This window comes from Neopsephotus bourkii, unplaced genomic scaffold (assembly GCF_033783945.1).
Source record: "Neopsephotus bourkii isolate Nb327-2 ecotype Australia unplaced genomic scaffold, CSIRO-AGI_Nbou_v1 NB_962, whole genome shotgun sequence".
Taxonomy (NCBI): domain Eukaryota; kingdom Metazoa; phylum Chordata; class Aves; order Psittaciformes; family Psittacidae; genus Neopsephotus; species Neopsephotus bourkii.
Genome location: NW_026901456.1, coordinates 6,604,176 through 6,620,980, shown reverse-complemented (window position 1 = coordinate 6,620,980; position 16,805 = coordinate 6,604,176). Strand labels below are relative to the sequence as shown.

The following is a 16,805-nucleotide window of genomic DNA, read 5'->3' as shown; positions in this document are numbered from 1 at the left end:
CAGAAAAAAATACCACGGAAGGAAAGGTCAGTTATCAATAACAGTAGGAAAAAACACAAGTGTTCAATGAACTTCAAAAGTCAGTGAGAAAAAAGTATCCTGCCACCCTGTACTGGGCAACTGAGGGACTCTCTTGAAAGACAAAAAGTTGATTCTGCACATATATCAATAACATATTTTCCAAGACAACCCAAGAATGCACCAACTCTAGTGTAAAAAAATAACAAGGAGGAAACTAACTCCATTTTACCCCTAAGCCAACCAAACCACCTTCCTCTGTATCTTCTAGTACCACTCTGTCATCAAACACAGTCCCATCTCTGGGTGAAACTACCACGTCATACAGCAAAGCAGTAGCAAAGCTCCCAAATTAACTCCTAGTACCAGTGCATTTCCAACTTAAAATATACAAGTCCAACACTTTCAGGTTTTGGTGAGGATATGCACTTGTCAAAGCAGACACAAAATGAGGCTTTATAAACAGCAATGCTATTCTTTGAAAACTGACCACCAAATGGAAAAGCAGACTAAGGGAAGATAAAATACCTCGAAAGGAATACTGACTGATATCCAAATGAAGGAACAAAGATTATCTTAGACCTAGGCTCATTCAAAACAGTAATAATGGAAGTGTAGTTGAGGACTCCATGGATTACTGGGATTCCTTCAGCTGAAAGGGTGTAGCAAAATAGCTACAACTTTATTACAAACCACAAGCCAACATGTAATTCCAACACCACCTGAAAGACATAAAACAGGATTTAAGTCATGTCAATAACCATGAAGCAAGCAGGCTTTTGAAAAATAGCTCTGGATGCATAAAAACCTGAAACTTAAAGAGTTATAAGGTGAACAGGAACAAAACATCTTTTAGATACAAATGTTTCTCTTCAAAGAATGGCAGCTATCTCCATGCTGGTCCTGAGAACCCCTGAATATTGTCTGCAGAAGAGTACCAAATAACACAAGTAAGAGCTGAAGTCTGGTATATACAACCCACAGCTAAAAACATCTGCTAACAGAAAAAGTCTCAGGTGCTGAAGTTAAAGGCTTGGCCAGAAACAGAATACTTTACTAGACCTAAATTCAGGACTTGAGAGGTAAAAAAAAATACTAAAAAAAATCAATTTCTTCTGAAACTAAAATCAGTTTTTAACAAGTATTAAATCTGTACTCCTTTCCCCTGCCTCCCCATACAGCTATGTAGAAAAGTGCTACAGAGACTTTTGCTACTGCTGTTTGAAAGGGTCTGGTCATTCCAACCGGCAGCACAGGAATTTGTATTGGTGTGGTGGAAAAGAGGGTGTGCCTTGACTGTAATGCACAGCACATCCATACTGCAGACAACATGGAACTAAGCTACACAGTATCACAGAATTCATACGTGTGCTATGCGCAGCACACATGAAGGAACTACCTTTGGGGGCATTTTCAGACAATTTTGTGTTTATCGCCTAGAACTCAAAAGTGATCTCTTCAGTGTGATTATCAGCCAAGACAAAAAAGGAGATTTGAATGCAGACATGGGTGTGAACTTCAAATGCTGTTCAAATAAATGTCTTCCAAGGACTATGCCCCTACCCTGCACTGCAGCAGATTCTTCTCTTGTCCAGAAAGCATGCTGGATACAAACTGTTCTCTAGACACCTATTAAAAATACCACAACATAAAATTCCAACAACGCATTCTGGAATTCCTTCTGGGGCAGTTAGGGCTTACAAACCTAATATGAAGATTCACCAGCAGCATTTTAGCTTGACAGTGTATTTCCTCACTATATCATCCTGTCACTCTCCCGTGTACTTATCCCACTAGCATGAAGTCAGCACACTTTTCTCTTGGGAACAGGTGTCCACAACTTGTGGTACCATTCTGATTATTAATTTGTTAAACTGCCCAAAAGAAAAGGATTTAAGTAGGCAAAAATGCAACAAAGTGTGACAGGAAAAAGGGTGGGAACAGGCATGGCAAAAGGCCAAGCAAGGATGCCTAAATCACTCTGGAGCTACACTAGCATGAAACCCCAGCAATTATAAGAAATACACATAAACGATACAGACCTATGAAGTACTTGCCCATATTTAAATGCAACTCTACTTAATTTCAGTGCATCCTTAATACAAAAATATTTCTGATTTCGGATCTCCTCCAGGGTCAATTCCATCCAGATGCAGATAAAACTGCTCTAACTAAGAAGAAATAAAATTGACAAATAGCCCATTTTATCATCAGTTAAACTGACAAGATTTGGATACATAAGAAACAGCTACAAACGTTTAAAACTCCTCCTTGTTTCAAGGGAGTCAGAAGAACTGTATGGAAGTGCTTCCACTCTGTGTATGCCCTTGGTCCACACATTAGCATCCACATGGGCTTGGGAAGTGTGTGTTTTTCCAGTGTGCAGTCCTTACCTGTCACCCCTGTAGGAAAGGCTACCAAGCGCTCCAGCGGAGCAAGCCATTTGCCCGGAAGCACTGTAACTGGCTCAGCATAGTACCTCCAAATCAGAGAGACCATCAAGGTAGCCTAGAATTGAAATTGTTATTAGCTTGGATAACACCACACACTGAAGAACATTTACACCTCTACTTTGAAACAGTAAATGACAAATTATAATTAAAGGGAACAGTTCCTTTGTTATTTTACATTGTTCTTAAGCAAGTTCAAAATATTTTTAAACTCCATATGACCTTAAAGTTACACACAATATTAAGAGCTAGCAGTGAGACACTGGACAATACCAGTTTCTTTCGAGACCCTGGCTCTAATCTAACACAGACAAACATAGCACTTGTTAGATTCTGATGACTGCTTTTAGCCATAACTCTTGCCTGCCAGGAACTCAACTCACTTTAACATTACCCTAAGGAAACCTCCAGGTTGACCACTGTCATCCTTATTAGCAAACAACTCTTTGGCATCAAGTCTGAACTACAAAGACAATCTGATGAGGCACAGTGGGGAAATGTGTGGCAGCTGTCAGTGAGATTTGCATCTTCAGCAAAAACGTATTTTGCTTTCAATAACAGAAGTAATATATTTGCATGTATTGGAACTTGTCTGGGTCCAGTGCCATACAGAAGTGGAAAAAAAAATAAAATAAAAAAATAAAACCCAAACAAACCAAAAAACCCAAAACCAAAACCTAGTGATTAAAGAGCTAAGACAAACTCTTATCGTAAGACAAACTTTTGTCATTTCAAAACCAGAAACACAGAGCTACAGTGAAACTCAAACCTCCTTCCATCCACAACTACCAGACCTTATCAGCAACATCTCTCCACTCTATTTCAACAAACTCTTCCAGTTCAGCCTTCACTGTGGCACTGGAATGTCAAACACCTGTATGCCTAATATCAGTCAATAACTGCAGGAGAGAACTAACACTACTGAGGATTCAGTTTAGTCATCTGTGTTCATAATAAAGTATTTACTTACTTGTAAGATGTAGAATACAATATTTATAACCCACTTTATTTTGGCTAATTGGGCAGTTCGTGCTTTCACTGTTAAAAGAGAAAATATTACTCCATATTATTTATAACAGTGAATTATACTTACATAAAACTTGTAATTTATTAACATTTCACTCTCAGGATATGACAGTGCTTAAAAATCTCTTTTCAAATGAGTCACAGCTGTACTGAAGGTATCCTTCTGCAATAAAGTGCTTGGTCTATATCATGCTGTAGTTCCTTATTAATGCTACTATGAAAAGCTGCAAAGCACCAATATCCTAGACAGAGAAATGTTGCATGCAATCAAGAATACTATTTCAAACAAGAATAACTATTCCCAAATGAGAGTAATAACAGCCACTGTGGTTACTAATTTAAGATGAGGCATAAAGTAAATTTTTCCCTTTTAGTCAAGAGAAGAATCCTGGCTTCAGTAGATGCACTTTTTGCCTTGTTTCATCCAATAACACAGGTAAGTTTTGGTCAGGCTCAGTATCAAAACTTATTGTGTTTATTTTCCTCCTGTTACAGCACCTTAGGCCAGTATAAAGAAGCCTAGTGAAGACAGCACGTCTTCAAACTAAGTGGCCTGAAGTTTTCCAAAATTACATTGTTGGTTGCTAAATAAACTACTCAAATCTAATTAATTGAAATTATCAGGTTAAGAATGATACTACTGAGAGCAATCCAGACTGCCAGTTATAAATACTGTTCTTTCTCCAAGCAAGGAGCCTATAAACATCCAGGAGGCAGACAAACCAAGTAGTCTCCCATCCTGTTAGGGTCAGTTAGCGAGTTTGGGCAAAGACAAGAGCAAAAGCTCTGGTGCCAAAGGTTTATGTGTACTCTTTACCATGAGATGGTGAACTATACTACTATAAAATCCTAGTGGAGGCAAATCACTAGAGCTTTGTCACAAAGCTGCTGCAAAAAAATCAAACAGGGTCACAAAGTGACAGGAAATATCTCCTCTGGTTACTCTATAGATCACTGCTTTCTCTCTAGCATTTTGTAGTACAGTAACCAAATAGCCCCAACCTAGCAACACACCATTTTGTATGAATATACACAGCAGAGGAGTCCCTTGACTTATTCGAAATATGATTCAGTGATGAGCATCATGGAGAAAAAAAATTGCACACTGAAGCCCAGGAAAACTCCTTTAAGAAAAAGTGGTGAGACACACTGGCAGAGGTTGCCCAGAGAAGCTGTGGCTGCTGCATCCCTGGCAGTGCTCAAGCTCCCTGGTCTAATGGAAGGTGACCCTGGCCATGGTGGGGGGTTGGAGCTAAGTGATTTTTAAGTTCCTTTCAAACCCAAACCATCCTGTGATATGAGTCTAAATTACTCCGTTACAAAATGTAGGGTAATATGCAGGATTATGCACAACTGAAAGACAAAAGCAAGGTCTCCAAAAAGTAAAAAAAAAACAAACAAAAAAGAATGAAAGAAAGAAAGAAGGGAACACTGGAAATGGCTAAAAGGAACAGAAAAAAAGTTGAAGACAAATATATAAAATCGAAAACACTTGGCAAAATGCTTTTCAGCAACTAGAAGTAAACATTGCAACTCTACCATGAGTTTTAAGCTTGTCAGTCATTTTGTTAATCCTTCTTTCCAGACGGGCATATCTAGCAAACTCATCCATCATACTAATGGTTGACAGTTCTTGCTTCATGTTCTGAATTTCAGCTCTCATTTGGGATTCCTGCTCTGCATCCTTTTGCAACAATCTGGATATCTAAGAAGTAAAGAAATAGTACCAGTTATTCACCCAGCGTCAGCTTTCATCTCATTTCCTCACGCTCAATGCTGCTGCCACAATACCTCTCAGACTCTGCTGTCACTACATCCTGGGCTGATCTGTTGCCCTACCTCTTTGCAACTCCCATCAGGCACTGCCTGGATGAACAGCACCTGACACGTGCAGAAGGGGAAGAGACAGAAAAGTGCTCCTTTCATCATCACCCTTTCCAGCTCCAGCAATGCCCCATACTCATTCTTCATTATCATTTCCAGCTCCAGCAGCCTCAGGAAGGGTCCAAACAGCCCAGTTTTAGTATAATGCATAGCTCACAAATTGCGAATCTCTCATCTAGATTACAGATTGCCTAGTCTGAGCTGTTAGAAACACACAAACTGCCCTGCTGGCTGAGAGTTGGGATCCACCTAGTGCAGTATCTCATCACCGCCTCAAAACCAGAAACATAAATTTGCTTTACTTTCCTTACATCTTATTTGCACGTTTAAGAGGGTGTTTTGTTTTTGTTTGTTTTTTTTTTTTTTTTTTTTACAACTCCTTGCTATTTTCTTGGCTAAAATGACTTCCTGCTGACAGAAATGTAAAAAGGTAACCTCATTTTGTGTTCACCAGCATTTTCACATCTTTTATTTTCCTGCTTCCTTTTCATGAGGCATCACCTGCCTATTGGGTCATCAACTCCTTTTACCTTAGAAATGAAGGTACAAAGGACTTAAAATCTTTTTCTTGCTGTTATTTAGTAAATCTTTCTAGCTTTCCTCAAGAAAAATTCTTCCCTGTGCGGGTGGTGAGGCACTGGCACAGGTTGCCCAGAGAAGCTGTGGCTGCCCCATCCCTGGCAGTGTTTAAGGCCAGGTTGGATGGGGCTTTGAGCAACCTGGTCTAGTGGAAGGTGTCTCTGCCCATGGCAGGGGAGTTGGAACTGGCTGATTGTTAAGGTCCTTTCCAATCCAAACCATTCCATGATTCTAGTAAGACATGTGCAATTTTTCCATTACAAATGATGTTCTCAGTACTGCAACGAGAACATGACACTGGTTTCTGTCATGGACCACACCAGAAAGTTGAGCAGAGACTTTTGTCATCTATTGCAACACCAAGTTCAATTTCCCACATTGGTAAGAGTAATTTATGTTTTAAAGGATTTCTGTCCGTTGTTGATGAGTGTGCACCAATCTGTGTGCCAGTGAAGCTGTGTACAGAAAACAGCAGAATGGTTGGTGCTTGCTCACATGTCGGTTTATCTGTCAGTCACAGAATTTATTGGTCTATAACTCTGTTATCCACGCTTTCACAGAAATGCTTAAGATCAGAGCAGAGGGCTCTGATTCATGACTGTGGCTCAAAGTTCTCTCCTGTGATGTCTAACTCCTTAATCCCTGTACCCACCCATCTCCCTTCTCAACAAGGAGATGTCCATCTACTGAAAACACAGGAGACTGAGCTTTGCTGTCCTTTAAGTACCATGACATGCCCCAAGACCTGTAGCGCCAGAAGCATCCTTTAAAACACTGATAATTCATCACTTAAGAGACCCGCTTCATAGGGGCTACTGAAGTGTCCCACAACCACGCTGATGGGCTTCGCCACCTCCAGCTCCTCTCAGCATCACTCCCTCCACCTTCTCCTCTCCCTAGGCGAGGAGCAGGACCAGACCGAGCTGCACACAACGAGCAGGCGATGCGGTACCGCCGAGCACGGGGAACCCTCCGCCGCTCCCCGCCACCTCCCACTTTCCCGCAGCCCTCAGGTGGGTGTGACACAAAAAACACCGGGCACTCTGCAACACCCTGAGACCCGCGACCTCACACCCACCCCACCCCACCCCACCCCATCCCATCCCATCCACCCGGCGCTCCCCACCAGCCAACCCCCCCGGTCAGAGGCGAGGGCCAGCCCACAGCCCCACTACCAGAGCACAGAGGAGGCGCTTGCCACAGCCCCCATTTAGTAACGTCCACCGGGGAGGGGCAATGACGTCACTTACGATGGAGGAGCAGGAGGGCAGGAGGATCTTGAGCGCGTTGCAGACGAACACGGAGCTCAGCACCAGCAGCCAGGCGCCGCTCTCCGCCATGCCTCGCGCCTCCCCACAGGGCGGGCACGCCCCCTGCCCTTCCTTCTTCCCCCCCCGTTAACGCGCCGCTCGGACAGACGCCACCGCTCACATGGGATGGCAGCGGGCGCCTGCGTGAGGGGAAACTGGGACATGAGGAATCACGTGACGGGGATAACCAATCAGGAGGCCGCCTACTCTCTCTCCCTCCTTTCCCGGCGGGGCGGGCGCTAGGTGAGAGCCGGGGAGGGGGCGTGGCCTGGGAGCGTTCCCCCGCCGTCGCCCCCCCGCCCAATCCGGCTGGATCCTGTTGCGGTGCCGCTGGCGCTGCTGGGATGGATGGGGGGTGGGGGGGCGGTTTCCCTGCGCAGCGAGCCTGTCTCGCAGGCAGCCGCTCAGCCGTGAGGCACCGCGCGCACGCAGCAGCCGGGCGGGAGCAGTAGCAGTAGCAGCCGCCGCCACAGCTCCGGGGGTCGCGGCCGGGAGCCGCTGCCGCGCAGCCTCGCCGCCATGCCGAAGAGAAAGGTGAAGCGAGCGGAACCGACCACGGGGAAAAGCGCTGCCCAAAGCGGCACCGCGCCACTGGGGCCGGGCTGGTGTGGGGTGTATGTGTATGTGTGTGAGAGGGTAGGAGGAAGGCGGTCTGGCAGCGCGGGGACGGGGCCCGGAGAGAAAACGGGCGCTTCGTGGTCACAGGCGAGGCCGCCACCAGCGCTCGCTGTCTGTGGCCGTCGCCTTCCCTTTGCCACCCTGATGGGGGAGCTCCGCTGGGCATGGCGTCGGTGATGTGTAGAAGGTTCGGCAGGGTCCGGCCGGCCGCCTCGCCGCTCAGGGACTCGAACTCTGAAAGCGGCGGGAAGGGGCGGGCGGGCGAGCGGCGGCGTCACGGGACGGGCCGCCCTCCCTCCTGCTCCGCCTTACTCGCGGTGTTTGTGTTGGCAGGTGGCGGCGGCGGACGGGGAGGCCCCCGAGGAGGTAGGTGCAGCTGTCGAGGCGGGCCTAACCAGGCCCGGGACGCTGTCGCCCAGCACCCTGCTTACGGTGTTTCTCTTCTCTTTTTCCCTGGTTCATAGCCGAAGAGGCGATCGGCGCGGCTGTCCGCTGTGAGTACGGGAGCGGGGTGTGTGGGGTGTGCGCGCCTTCCTGTACCGAAAAGGGGGTTACTGAGAGGTAAATCTCGGCCTTACCTGTGCTTTCTTCGCAGAAACCTGCTCCTACCAAAGCAGAGCCGAAACCAAAAAGGCCGGCCGCAAAGGTGAGAATGGCAGGGAAGAGGAGAGGGAGAAGAGGTGGTTGAGAGCTTGTGCAAGTGCCCCAGTGGCATCCCCAGAGTTTCTTCGTATGTTACTTGTGTGAACTCTCACTTCTCTGAAACATCGTTTTTCAGGTGCTTCTGCCAGTATCCACTGGTACATTTAGCCACTGTTCAAGTAGATTTTGCTAAGCACTCATGGTATTGCATAGAAATATGGACACCAATTCCTGGGTGGTAATTAGGTACTTTGCAGAACTACTGGAGCATCAAAGCAACTGTACATAGGATTGTGTTTCATCACTGTAACAAAAGGGGTTAAAATACACTTAAAATTTAAGGCAGTGTGTTAGGACAGGAAAAAATACTTGAATTACTTAGGTAGCTACTGAAAAACATCTGAGTTTCACTCATGTAGTCTAGCTTTCAGGTATTTGTGTGCATAAACAAGGGTGGGTTAGCATGATCTTGGTTTTCCAATATAGCCTTCAAGCCACCAATAGCAGGCGCAAAGTACTGTGTTTTGTGGAAGAAATAAGAGGCTGTATGTCTGTTGGCTTGTTGGTATATGTGGCTTGAAGTGTTCCTTTGTGATTATAAGCTTTTCTTATTAATGTATGGATTAAGATAATTTCAACTACACTAACACAGAACTTTGCTTTGTAGGCTTTTTGATGTTCTCATTAATCCTACTGAACAGTTCTCAGTAATGCACCTTCATTCCAGTGGTTTGAATATCGGTGCATTCGGGTTCTCAAAGTCGTAAGCCTAAAGAATTTGGGGAAGTTTTCCAGTTTTACTTCAGTTATGATTCTCTTTTTTTTCAGTGTCTTTTGTGTGGTGCGTCTAATTCTTAATGCTGCTGGTCGGTGCTGACTGATATCCATGGTATGGCTTCCTGCTTGTAACTGCTTTACTTGCAGAAAGAAGTATTTCTACAGTTCATAGCAGGGAGCATACTCATGCAAACCAAGTACATCACAAGCAGTTGTCACCTTAGAATATCAAGTAGAACACGTTGCATGATGCCCCCTTGGAATACTGCTGTAATGTGAATATGTCAACAATCTTTTATTTTTTTTTCCCTTTTTTTTTTTTTTTAACTGCTGTTGCCATTGGCAATTCAAATAGATGTGTAACTTGTTTTACATGTGATCCTCTGTTCTAGAACTTGTGCTGTCACTTAACTCTTGCTGTTTGGAAACTTTCTTATTGTTAATGTAAAAATCTTTGGGCTTTTGAATCTCTTTGTAGTTTACTTCTCCAGCTTCAATACTTTTTTATTTTAGCTGTCTCTGGACTTTTCTTTAAATGGTTGCAGAAATATTTCAGTTACCAATGAAATGATAGATTTTTAAGTTTTAAACTATGTTTTTTTTCTGTATTTCATCCATAAAAAAAGATGTTTCTTTACATCAACTTTGTAACTTTTAAAAACTTCCCTGACAGTATTTTTCGGATTGAAGAAGTTTGCTCATTACGGAGTTACTTGGTGAGTTAAAAAAAAAATAAATAGAAATGGAGAAAAATATATTTTGACAATCAAGCTACAGAAGTCTTCATGTTATGAAACTGTTACCTGAATTTGTAATACTGAGCTTAGCCTTTAACTTTTTTAGTATTTTCTTTTTTCCATTAGCATGTTACAGCTGTGTTCACTGTGCTCTTTGATTTCAGAAACTTTCCTAAAAATAGGAGCAAAGTATTTCTAAAATTTTGTGGACATTGACAGTTTAGTTACCTGAATAAGATGCTTCAGCATTGACTGTTCTCACTTTGCCATCTCTTGTATATGCATGTTTGTATCCAGTGGTGTAAAAAAACTTAGAACTTTTGCTCAGTAGTTGCAGTTCATTGGCAAAACTCTATTTTTATGAAGACAGAATTTTACAAGAGCATTCATGGACAATTGGAAGCGTATTCAGATAGCTATTAGAAAGTTGCGTGTGTGAAGTAAGAAAGTTGTATGGGTCTTGTGGGGAAGAATGCTTGGAGTGAAGATAGGACAGAATGCTTCTGACCAAATATTTTCTAATAGTAATCTGAGATACACATCTACATTACTCAAAGTATGCAAAAATAAAAACATTATTTCTTGGAGTGAATTTTATGTTAGAGGCAACAAATTAGGACATAATTTGGAGAAAATACTTGTGAAATGCACACAGTATTTTTAATGAGATCAGACACATTTGAAGTGTAGTGGTCTTCTGCTTAGAGGTTATGTTCTCTCGCCACATACTCGCATTGTACCTTCCAGAAAAAGCATTACAGTTTGTCATTTCTTGAAAAATTTTGCTGTAGAGAACGTCTGGGATGATGTATTATGTATTTATATGAAAGTAGCTCTTGAATAAATACTTTTAATCTACTCATTTAACAACATCATGTGGGCACAGAGGATGTGACTGAAACAGTGACAACAGGAGCACTGGAAATTATACTTCTAGGCGATGCTTTTGTTTAGGTTAGGTTACAGAAATTGCCCTGTTGATATTAGAGGGAAAAAGAGTGTTTGAAGTGCTTTGTATTTACAGGGCAGAAGGACCACGTTGTTATTTTTTATGTGCCACAAGGCTAAACCATATATTACAAACCTGTCTAGCTGTTAGAATCTGATAATCTTCCCGTCCCAGTTTGATTCTCTAATTTTACTGTCTGGAACTGTGATTGTTGGCCTATATGTAGTTTGACAAACTTTTTTGACAGTTGAACTATGTATTCACTCATTGGTTGTTGGTAGTAGCTCCCTCTGCTTAGCAAGTCTATCTTGGTTTTGTGTGGGTTTTTCCAAACTTTGGCTAGTAGGTCATAGGAATTTAGGTACTGGAAATTTATTTCATTGCAGGATAAATCTGAGGACAAGAAGGTTCAAACAAAGGGGAAAAAGGGGCCTAAAGGAAAACAGACAGAAGAGACAAACCAAGAACAGACAAAGGACAACTTGCCTGCAGAAAATGGAGAAGCTAAAACTGAGGAGGTAAAGTTGTCTGAATTCTTTGCTGCAAAGCAGCTGGATAACTTCCTGTACTGGTTTATCCAGATATCTATCAGAAACACACACAGTTCTCAGAATCTATTTCTGAAAAAAACCAACAAAACAAAAAAACCCCACCTACCAAAAAAAAAACCCACCAAAAAAGAAAGTAGGCTATTGAAATGGTAGTAGATACACCTGGAAAATTCTAGTTGCCCCCCAAAAAGTTGCTGTAATGTGGTAACAGTCCCTGAAAATTGAGAAAAAGGAGAGAATTTTACCACGGGATAATGTTCTTCAGAGAGGGGCTGGTTTCCCTGCAGGAAGATATTGCCAAAATAATACATACAGGATGTACAGGGGTATACTGTTCTGTTCATGTGTGGTCTGTCTTCACAGGGTTTGGTCTGGATTGTAGTCTGCCTTTGCTGTTACCGGACGACAGGTTCCTTCTTGATACAAAAGTTTTTTTGACAAATGCAATATTCATTTTCTTGACACTGGATTTTCCATTGAAAACCCGAAGTTTAAATTATTTAATCAAAGTTGAAGTAACATTTGTAGGAGTCCTAGATCAGACACTGCTGGTAGAAGGGACAGGTTCATGCAGGGGTGGAAAAGTGCTAGAACCAGTAATAGTTGTAATTGAGAAATGAACATGCTAAATCAGTCTTGGCTGTAATACTGTGCTAAAATGGCTGTGTTGCTGAAGTGTTTGGAGTTACTCATCAAGTAACTTAAAGCATCCTCCACACTGTATTCTTTCCCTGGAATGTGGACATTTAATTTAGTTTTAAATGTAGGACAAGATCTGTAGGGAGCAGCAGTGCCTCCTACTAGGACAGCTGTTAACAGCTGGATGAAACACAAGTTTTCATGTGGCAGTAAGCCTAGAATAAGTCTCATGTTTCTGCAATACTGAATGCCTCACTCATTTTAATGAGTTCAGTGGAGTTTGCTGGTCAGATAGTCAGATGAGGTTTTTTTGTTGTTGTTTTTGTGTTTGTTTTTTTTAATGTAAAGATGTGATTCATTCTTCCTATTTGTTTGTTGCACTGGGAAGTAATTTCTTTTTTTAAGATAGAATTCAGATAGACTTTTTTCTATCTTACCAGCACAGATCAATCTTCAAGTAGAGGAAAAGAGTATTTGCTTTTTAGGTAGGTGGTGTGGTTTAGTGGATGAGGAAGGTACAGGATGGTACTTGAGCATACAAGACACTTACATTGGGGTAACAGTTTTTCATTTGCAAGCTTCCAGTGTGGTCTTTTTGAAAAAGCTGTGCTGTAGCTATGAATTCTGTAGTTGGCTTGCCCTTCTGCACAGCTCTGGCTCTGTATTACTATAGTGTAATTTGGTCTTATAATTTGTGCATATAGTGTTTCAGCAATACCAGTGACTGTTTAATTTGGCAATATTTCTCAGCTGGGGTCTGTTTAGCACACTAGTGCAGAGATGATGTAAATCTGCAAGGAGTGGATGATGGCTCCTGGAGCACATCTTCCTGCTGGTCTCATGTTGTTCACGCCAGCCAAAATTTCGGGTTTAATAGAATATTGAGGTCTGTAAGAGGCAGAAGTGTATCCTGTCCTGTTGGACATTACTGTTTTCAGTTGAGACAAAGGTGTAGGAGATGCCATTGCTGGTGCACATGGGCTTGTGAAAGGCCCATGAGGACTTCCGGTGACATTCACTGAGACCTAGCCCTGCAAATGGAAATGGCTTCCGTACTTCATCCTTCAGAAGCTTCCCCCAGTGGCAGTAAAGGCTGAGCAGGTGTTGGGGTTCCTGTTTGGGTTGCTACAGTGATTTATTCTGCTGGGGGTGCTGCAAGGCTTTGCAATAGTTAAATATAATTTTTATGTTAATAGATACGTCACATTCATTTTCTTAACCTACATAGGAAATGCAGTGAGTTTTCTGATCTAAATGGAGTTTGCAGTTTCAGTCAGTTAAGATGGTATAAATTTGTTCTGAAGCTGAGATATACAGCATATAGAATTTCAGAAATAGTATAGGTCTGCTGCTACCATTCAGTTTCACTGAATGTATTTCTACAAAATTATATTTAATACAGTACTGAGTTTCTAAGTCTCACTAAGTTACTGCAGAACTTTGAGAAGACATTAACAGTGCTGCACTGAATAAATGAATGAAGTGTACCTGTAGTGCCTTTCCTAAACACTCTATATGCAGGAATTTTAGCTTGGTAGGTTAAAAAGCCCCATCTTCCTGTCATAAGGGCAGTAATGGGCTTTTCCCTTTAAAAAAAAAAAAATTAAAAGTCCTTTGCAGTGTGTAGTAACAGTAGCAACATTCTGAAATTCAGCCTGATGCATCTGAGGAGATAGAAGCCTTTTCAAGACAGTTTGTTTTCAGTCAGTCATTATCCAAGAGAAATAAGCAGATTGTCACAGCATGTGGTCTGTAGAACCAAGTCATGGTTGTTCTGCCTGTCAGGTTAGCGAACCTGTGCATTAAAAATACAAGTGTTCTGTTTCTTTGTCTTCTTTTCAGACCCCAGCATCTGACGCAGCAGCAGAGAAAGAAGCAAAGGCTGAGTAACATCTGGTGCCAGGTCTTTAATTGGTGGTCCTTATACCTTTCTTGTACAATTCAGAGGAATATTTTTATCAACTATTTTGTAAATGCAAGTTTTTTAGTAGTTCTAGGAAACATGTTTTTAAAAAGGAGAGAATCCCAACTCAATCCATTTTTTTACATATTTAGATAAGTGTAAATGCTTTTTTTAAGTGGTAAAATCATGTACTGGTTGTCTGTTTTCTATGAAACCAGAAATAAATGGGATGTTACATTAAGGAGAGGGCTTTGAAGCCTCAGTTAGGTTTCATGTTCCATAGACTGAGAGGGACAGTTTTTCTATCCTATTAAATGAAGCATAACATGGATCAGACTTTGGAATTCATAACGGTATGTTGAGAATGTCTTAGCATTTTAGTTACTTACTTTTCTCTATGGTAGTACCATCAGTAGAATTGCTTATCTAATGAAACTGCTCCCTAGTGTTGGATTTCTCGCTGAGTGATGTATATCTGTGACAAAGTTATTTTTGGTAGTTGCAGCTTTATTTTTTCCAACGACTTTGTAGCGATGATGAGAAAGATTGGAAACCCTTATTATATCTTTAAATACTAAGTAAAAGTTGCTGCTTGGCAGACATAACATGTTATGTCAGTATTCGAGATACTGTAACTTCATATCCAGTTTTAAAGAACATCTTGTCTGTAAAGATAAATTGAAGAATATGTGTAGTCCTTGGGTTAAAGAAATCCCCAAGAAACAGAATTACAATTTTTAGATTTAAAAAACTATGTGAATAAAAACAATTGTGAAACTGTTCAGTGTGTCTGTGATCACCAAACAAAAGCCAAATAAATCTTGATTATGAAAGGATGTTTCTGGAGCTCTTGCGTTGACTATGACAACTCCCAGTCTAAGTGGTGTAGTTTTTGATTTTTAACTGTGTTCTTAACTGTTATTAAAAATGTACTTTTCAAGAGGCAGGTGGTAATGCAGGGAGGGAGTAGCAAGTAGGAAACAGTAGTTGCAGGCTTAATGGGGAGTTCTGCTTTGAAATCCTAGTGCTGCTTCTGTTACCTAAAAAAATACAAAAATTAGAACACAACAGCTGTTACCTGCTATGTAAGGCCACGGGTTGGCAAAGCATTGTTTCAAATGTAACTAATTCGTGTAATAACAAAACTGGCCTGATTCTTCCTTGCTGTATTTGAAAAAAAAAGTATCAGTTTTGTTGAAGATGTAAAGCCTTTCATCAGAAGGGGGCGTAGGACAAAGGGAAATGGGTTCACACTAAACCAGAGGGAGAAGTTCTTTACTGTGAGGGTGGTGAGGCACTGTAACAGGTTGCATAAAGAAGTGGAAAATGCTCCACCCCTGGCAAGGTAGGTTGGTTGGTTGGCAAGGTTGGTTCAAGGCCAGGTTGGACAGAGCCTTGGGCGACATGGTCTAGTCATGGCAAGGGGGTTGGAACTAGATGACCTTTGGGCCCTTTCCAACCCAAGCCATTCTATGATTCTATAGGATTAAGTATACATTACTTAAAAACTCAAATCTAGTACAGCATTACTTAAGTTCTCCCATGGAGTGCTGGTGGTTTGTTATGGGTTGGGTTTTGTTTGTTTGGGATGTTTTTTTTGGGGGGGGGGTGCTTTGGGTTTGATTTTTTTATTTATTTTTCCCAGTACTGTTACTTTGCTGAGTTGCAGCAGGTAGTAGTAGCATGTTTTTATCTTACCAGTTTATTTAATGTCAGTCAGACAGCTGCCAGCCTAACCTTGGGAGGAGTTAAGATCAAAAAGTAACTGTTTCTTTTTTCCCCTTGACTGAGAACTTGTTTATGCTCTTAAACAACACCTGCAAGCAGTTATTTGCTTCCTTTCCATTTTTTGTGCAATTTTCGATTCTCATAGTTACTTCTAAAAAACACTGTATTTTTACCTCTTCACTTACTTTCTTAAACCATGCTTAAATTCAATAAAGCATTTTACCCTTTCTACCTTTGAATGTTTAAGCAATGTTCAACTTTTCTTTAGCACTGGACCCCAGTACACTTCTGGTCCACTTCCAGCACAGCTGTGTTCCTAGCACAGCGCACCTGGGTTTGGCAGTGGCTTTGAGTTCTTGGATAGTCAAAAAACTATGGCACTTTCTCTAATCCCCTGCCCTTCCCCCTAACCCCTCCAGTTATCTTATTGTTGGTTTAATTTAGTAGTAGCATAACATAGCTACATGACATTCTTTACTTTCTATTTTTAGCAAGTGAAAAACCCCAGTTAAATGACTAATAAACTTGCAGGTAAATACCCTGAAATAACCTCTTCATTTTACAGTGTGCCCGATTCTCATGTTTTGAGTCTGATGTCGAGATCCCGTTGACTTTCAACACCTCCCAGACATGTGTGATCCACTGTTTTTTTTTATCTTTGTATCTACGTATCTATTGTAACTGCTTCCTATTTTTTGTCCTCATGGGGACAAAAAGTTACTTCTTACTTTATTATAGAAGTGAAAAGGCTTAGCAAGGCTAAATCAGTGACACTTTCTCAGGACAGAGATATTTTCATGCTGGAAGAAGGTAAGAACAGACGTAGTTCAGTCAGGAGCACAGGAGTTGTTCTGGGCAGCACAACCCCCTTGATGGGATCAAGAATAAAACAGGCTTTCCTAATTGCATAAAGCATGCCTAGTAAATACGTGGGTGAATCAGCTATGAATTTTAATTGATTTCGCAGTAGACAGACACTGTAGTGTGAAAGGCC

General features: G+C 41.7%; 2 protein-coding genes across 3 annotated transcripts; one reads left to right on the top strand and one right to left on the bottom strand.

Moving 5' to 3' along the window:
• Positions 1-656: 656 nt before the first annotated feature.
• On the bottom strand, positions 657-7,423 carry GET1 (guided entry of tail-anchored proteins factor 1). Of its 2 annotated transcripts, none has more exons than XM_061359265.1 (5): positions 7,208-7,423; positions 5,034-5,199; positions 3,439-3,506; positions 2,412-2,526; positions 657-740 (listed from the first exon to the last, which is right to left on the bottom strand). In XM_061359265.1, the coding sequence occupies exons 1-5, from the start codon at positions 7,295-7,297 to the stop codon at positions 667-669; spliced, it is 513 nt and encodes a 170-aa protein (XP_061215249.1). In that variant the 5' UTR covers positions 7,298-7,423; the 3' UTR covers positions 657-666. The 2 variants fall into 2 exon arrangements, with proteins under 2 accessions (XP_061215249.1, XP_061215250.1); XM_061359266.1 differs by lacking the exon at positions 657-740 and adding an exon at positions 1,148-2,189.
• A 124-nt stretch (positions 7,424-7,547) lies between these two features.
• HMGN1 (high mobility group nucleosome binding domain 1) lies at positions 7,548-14,882 on the top strand. The gene is made up of 6 exons (XM_061359175.1): positions 7,548-7,801; positions 8,219-8,251; positions 8,350-8,379; positions 8,481-8,531; positions 11,377-11,508; positions 14,023-14,882. Exons 1-6 carry the CDS (start codon positions 7,787-7,789, stop codon positions 14,068-14,070), a joined length of 309 nt encoding a protein of 102 aa, XP_061215159.1. The 5' UTR covers positions 7,548-7,786; the 3' UTR covers positions 14,071-14,882.
• The last annotated feature ends 1,923 nt before the right edge of the window (positions 14,883-16,805 follow it).

Excerpts from the sequence above, each read along its gene's own strand:
- GET1 (XM_061359265.1), bottom strand. The coding sequence starts at position 7,297 with ATGGCGGAGAGCGGCGCCTGGCTGCTGGTGCTGAGCTCCGTGTTCGTC. Across the intron at positions 2,527-3,438 it reads TTGTATTCTACATCTTACAA|GCTACCTTGATGGTCTCTCT; the intron begins GTAAGTAAATAC and ends TTTCAATTCTAG. Across the intron at positions 741-2,411 it reads CTTTCCTACAGGGGTGACAG|GTGGTGTTGGAATTACATGT; the intron begins GTAAGGACTGCA and ends TATGTCTTTCAG.
- HMGN1 (XM_061359175.1), top strand. Across the intron at positions 8,252-8,349 it reads ACGGGGAGGCCCCCGAGGAG|CCGAAGAGGCGATCGGCGCG; the intron begins GTAGGTGCAGCT and ends CCTGGTTCATAG. Across the intron at positions 8,380-8,480 it reads GATCGGCGCGGCTGTCCGCT|AAACCTGCTCCTACCAAAGC; the intron begins GTGAGTACGGGA and ends CTTTCTTCGCAG.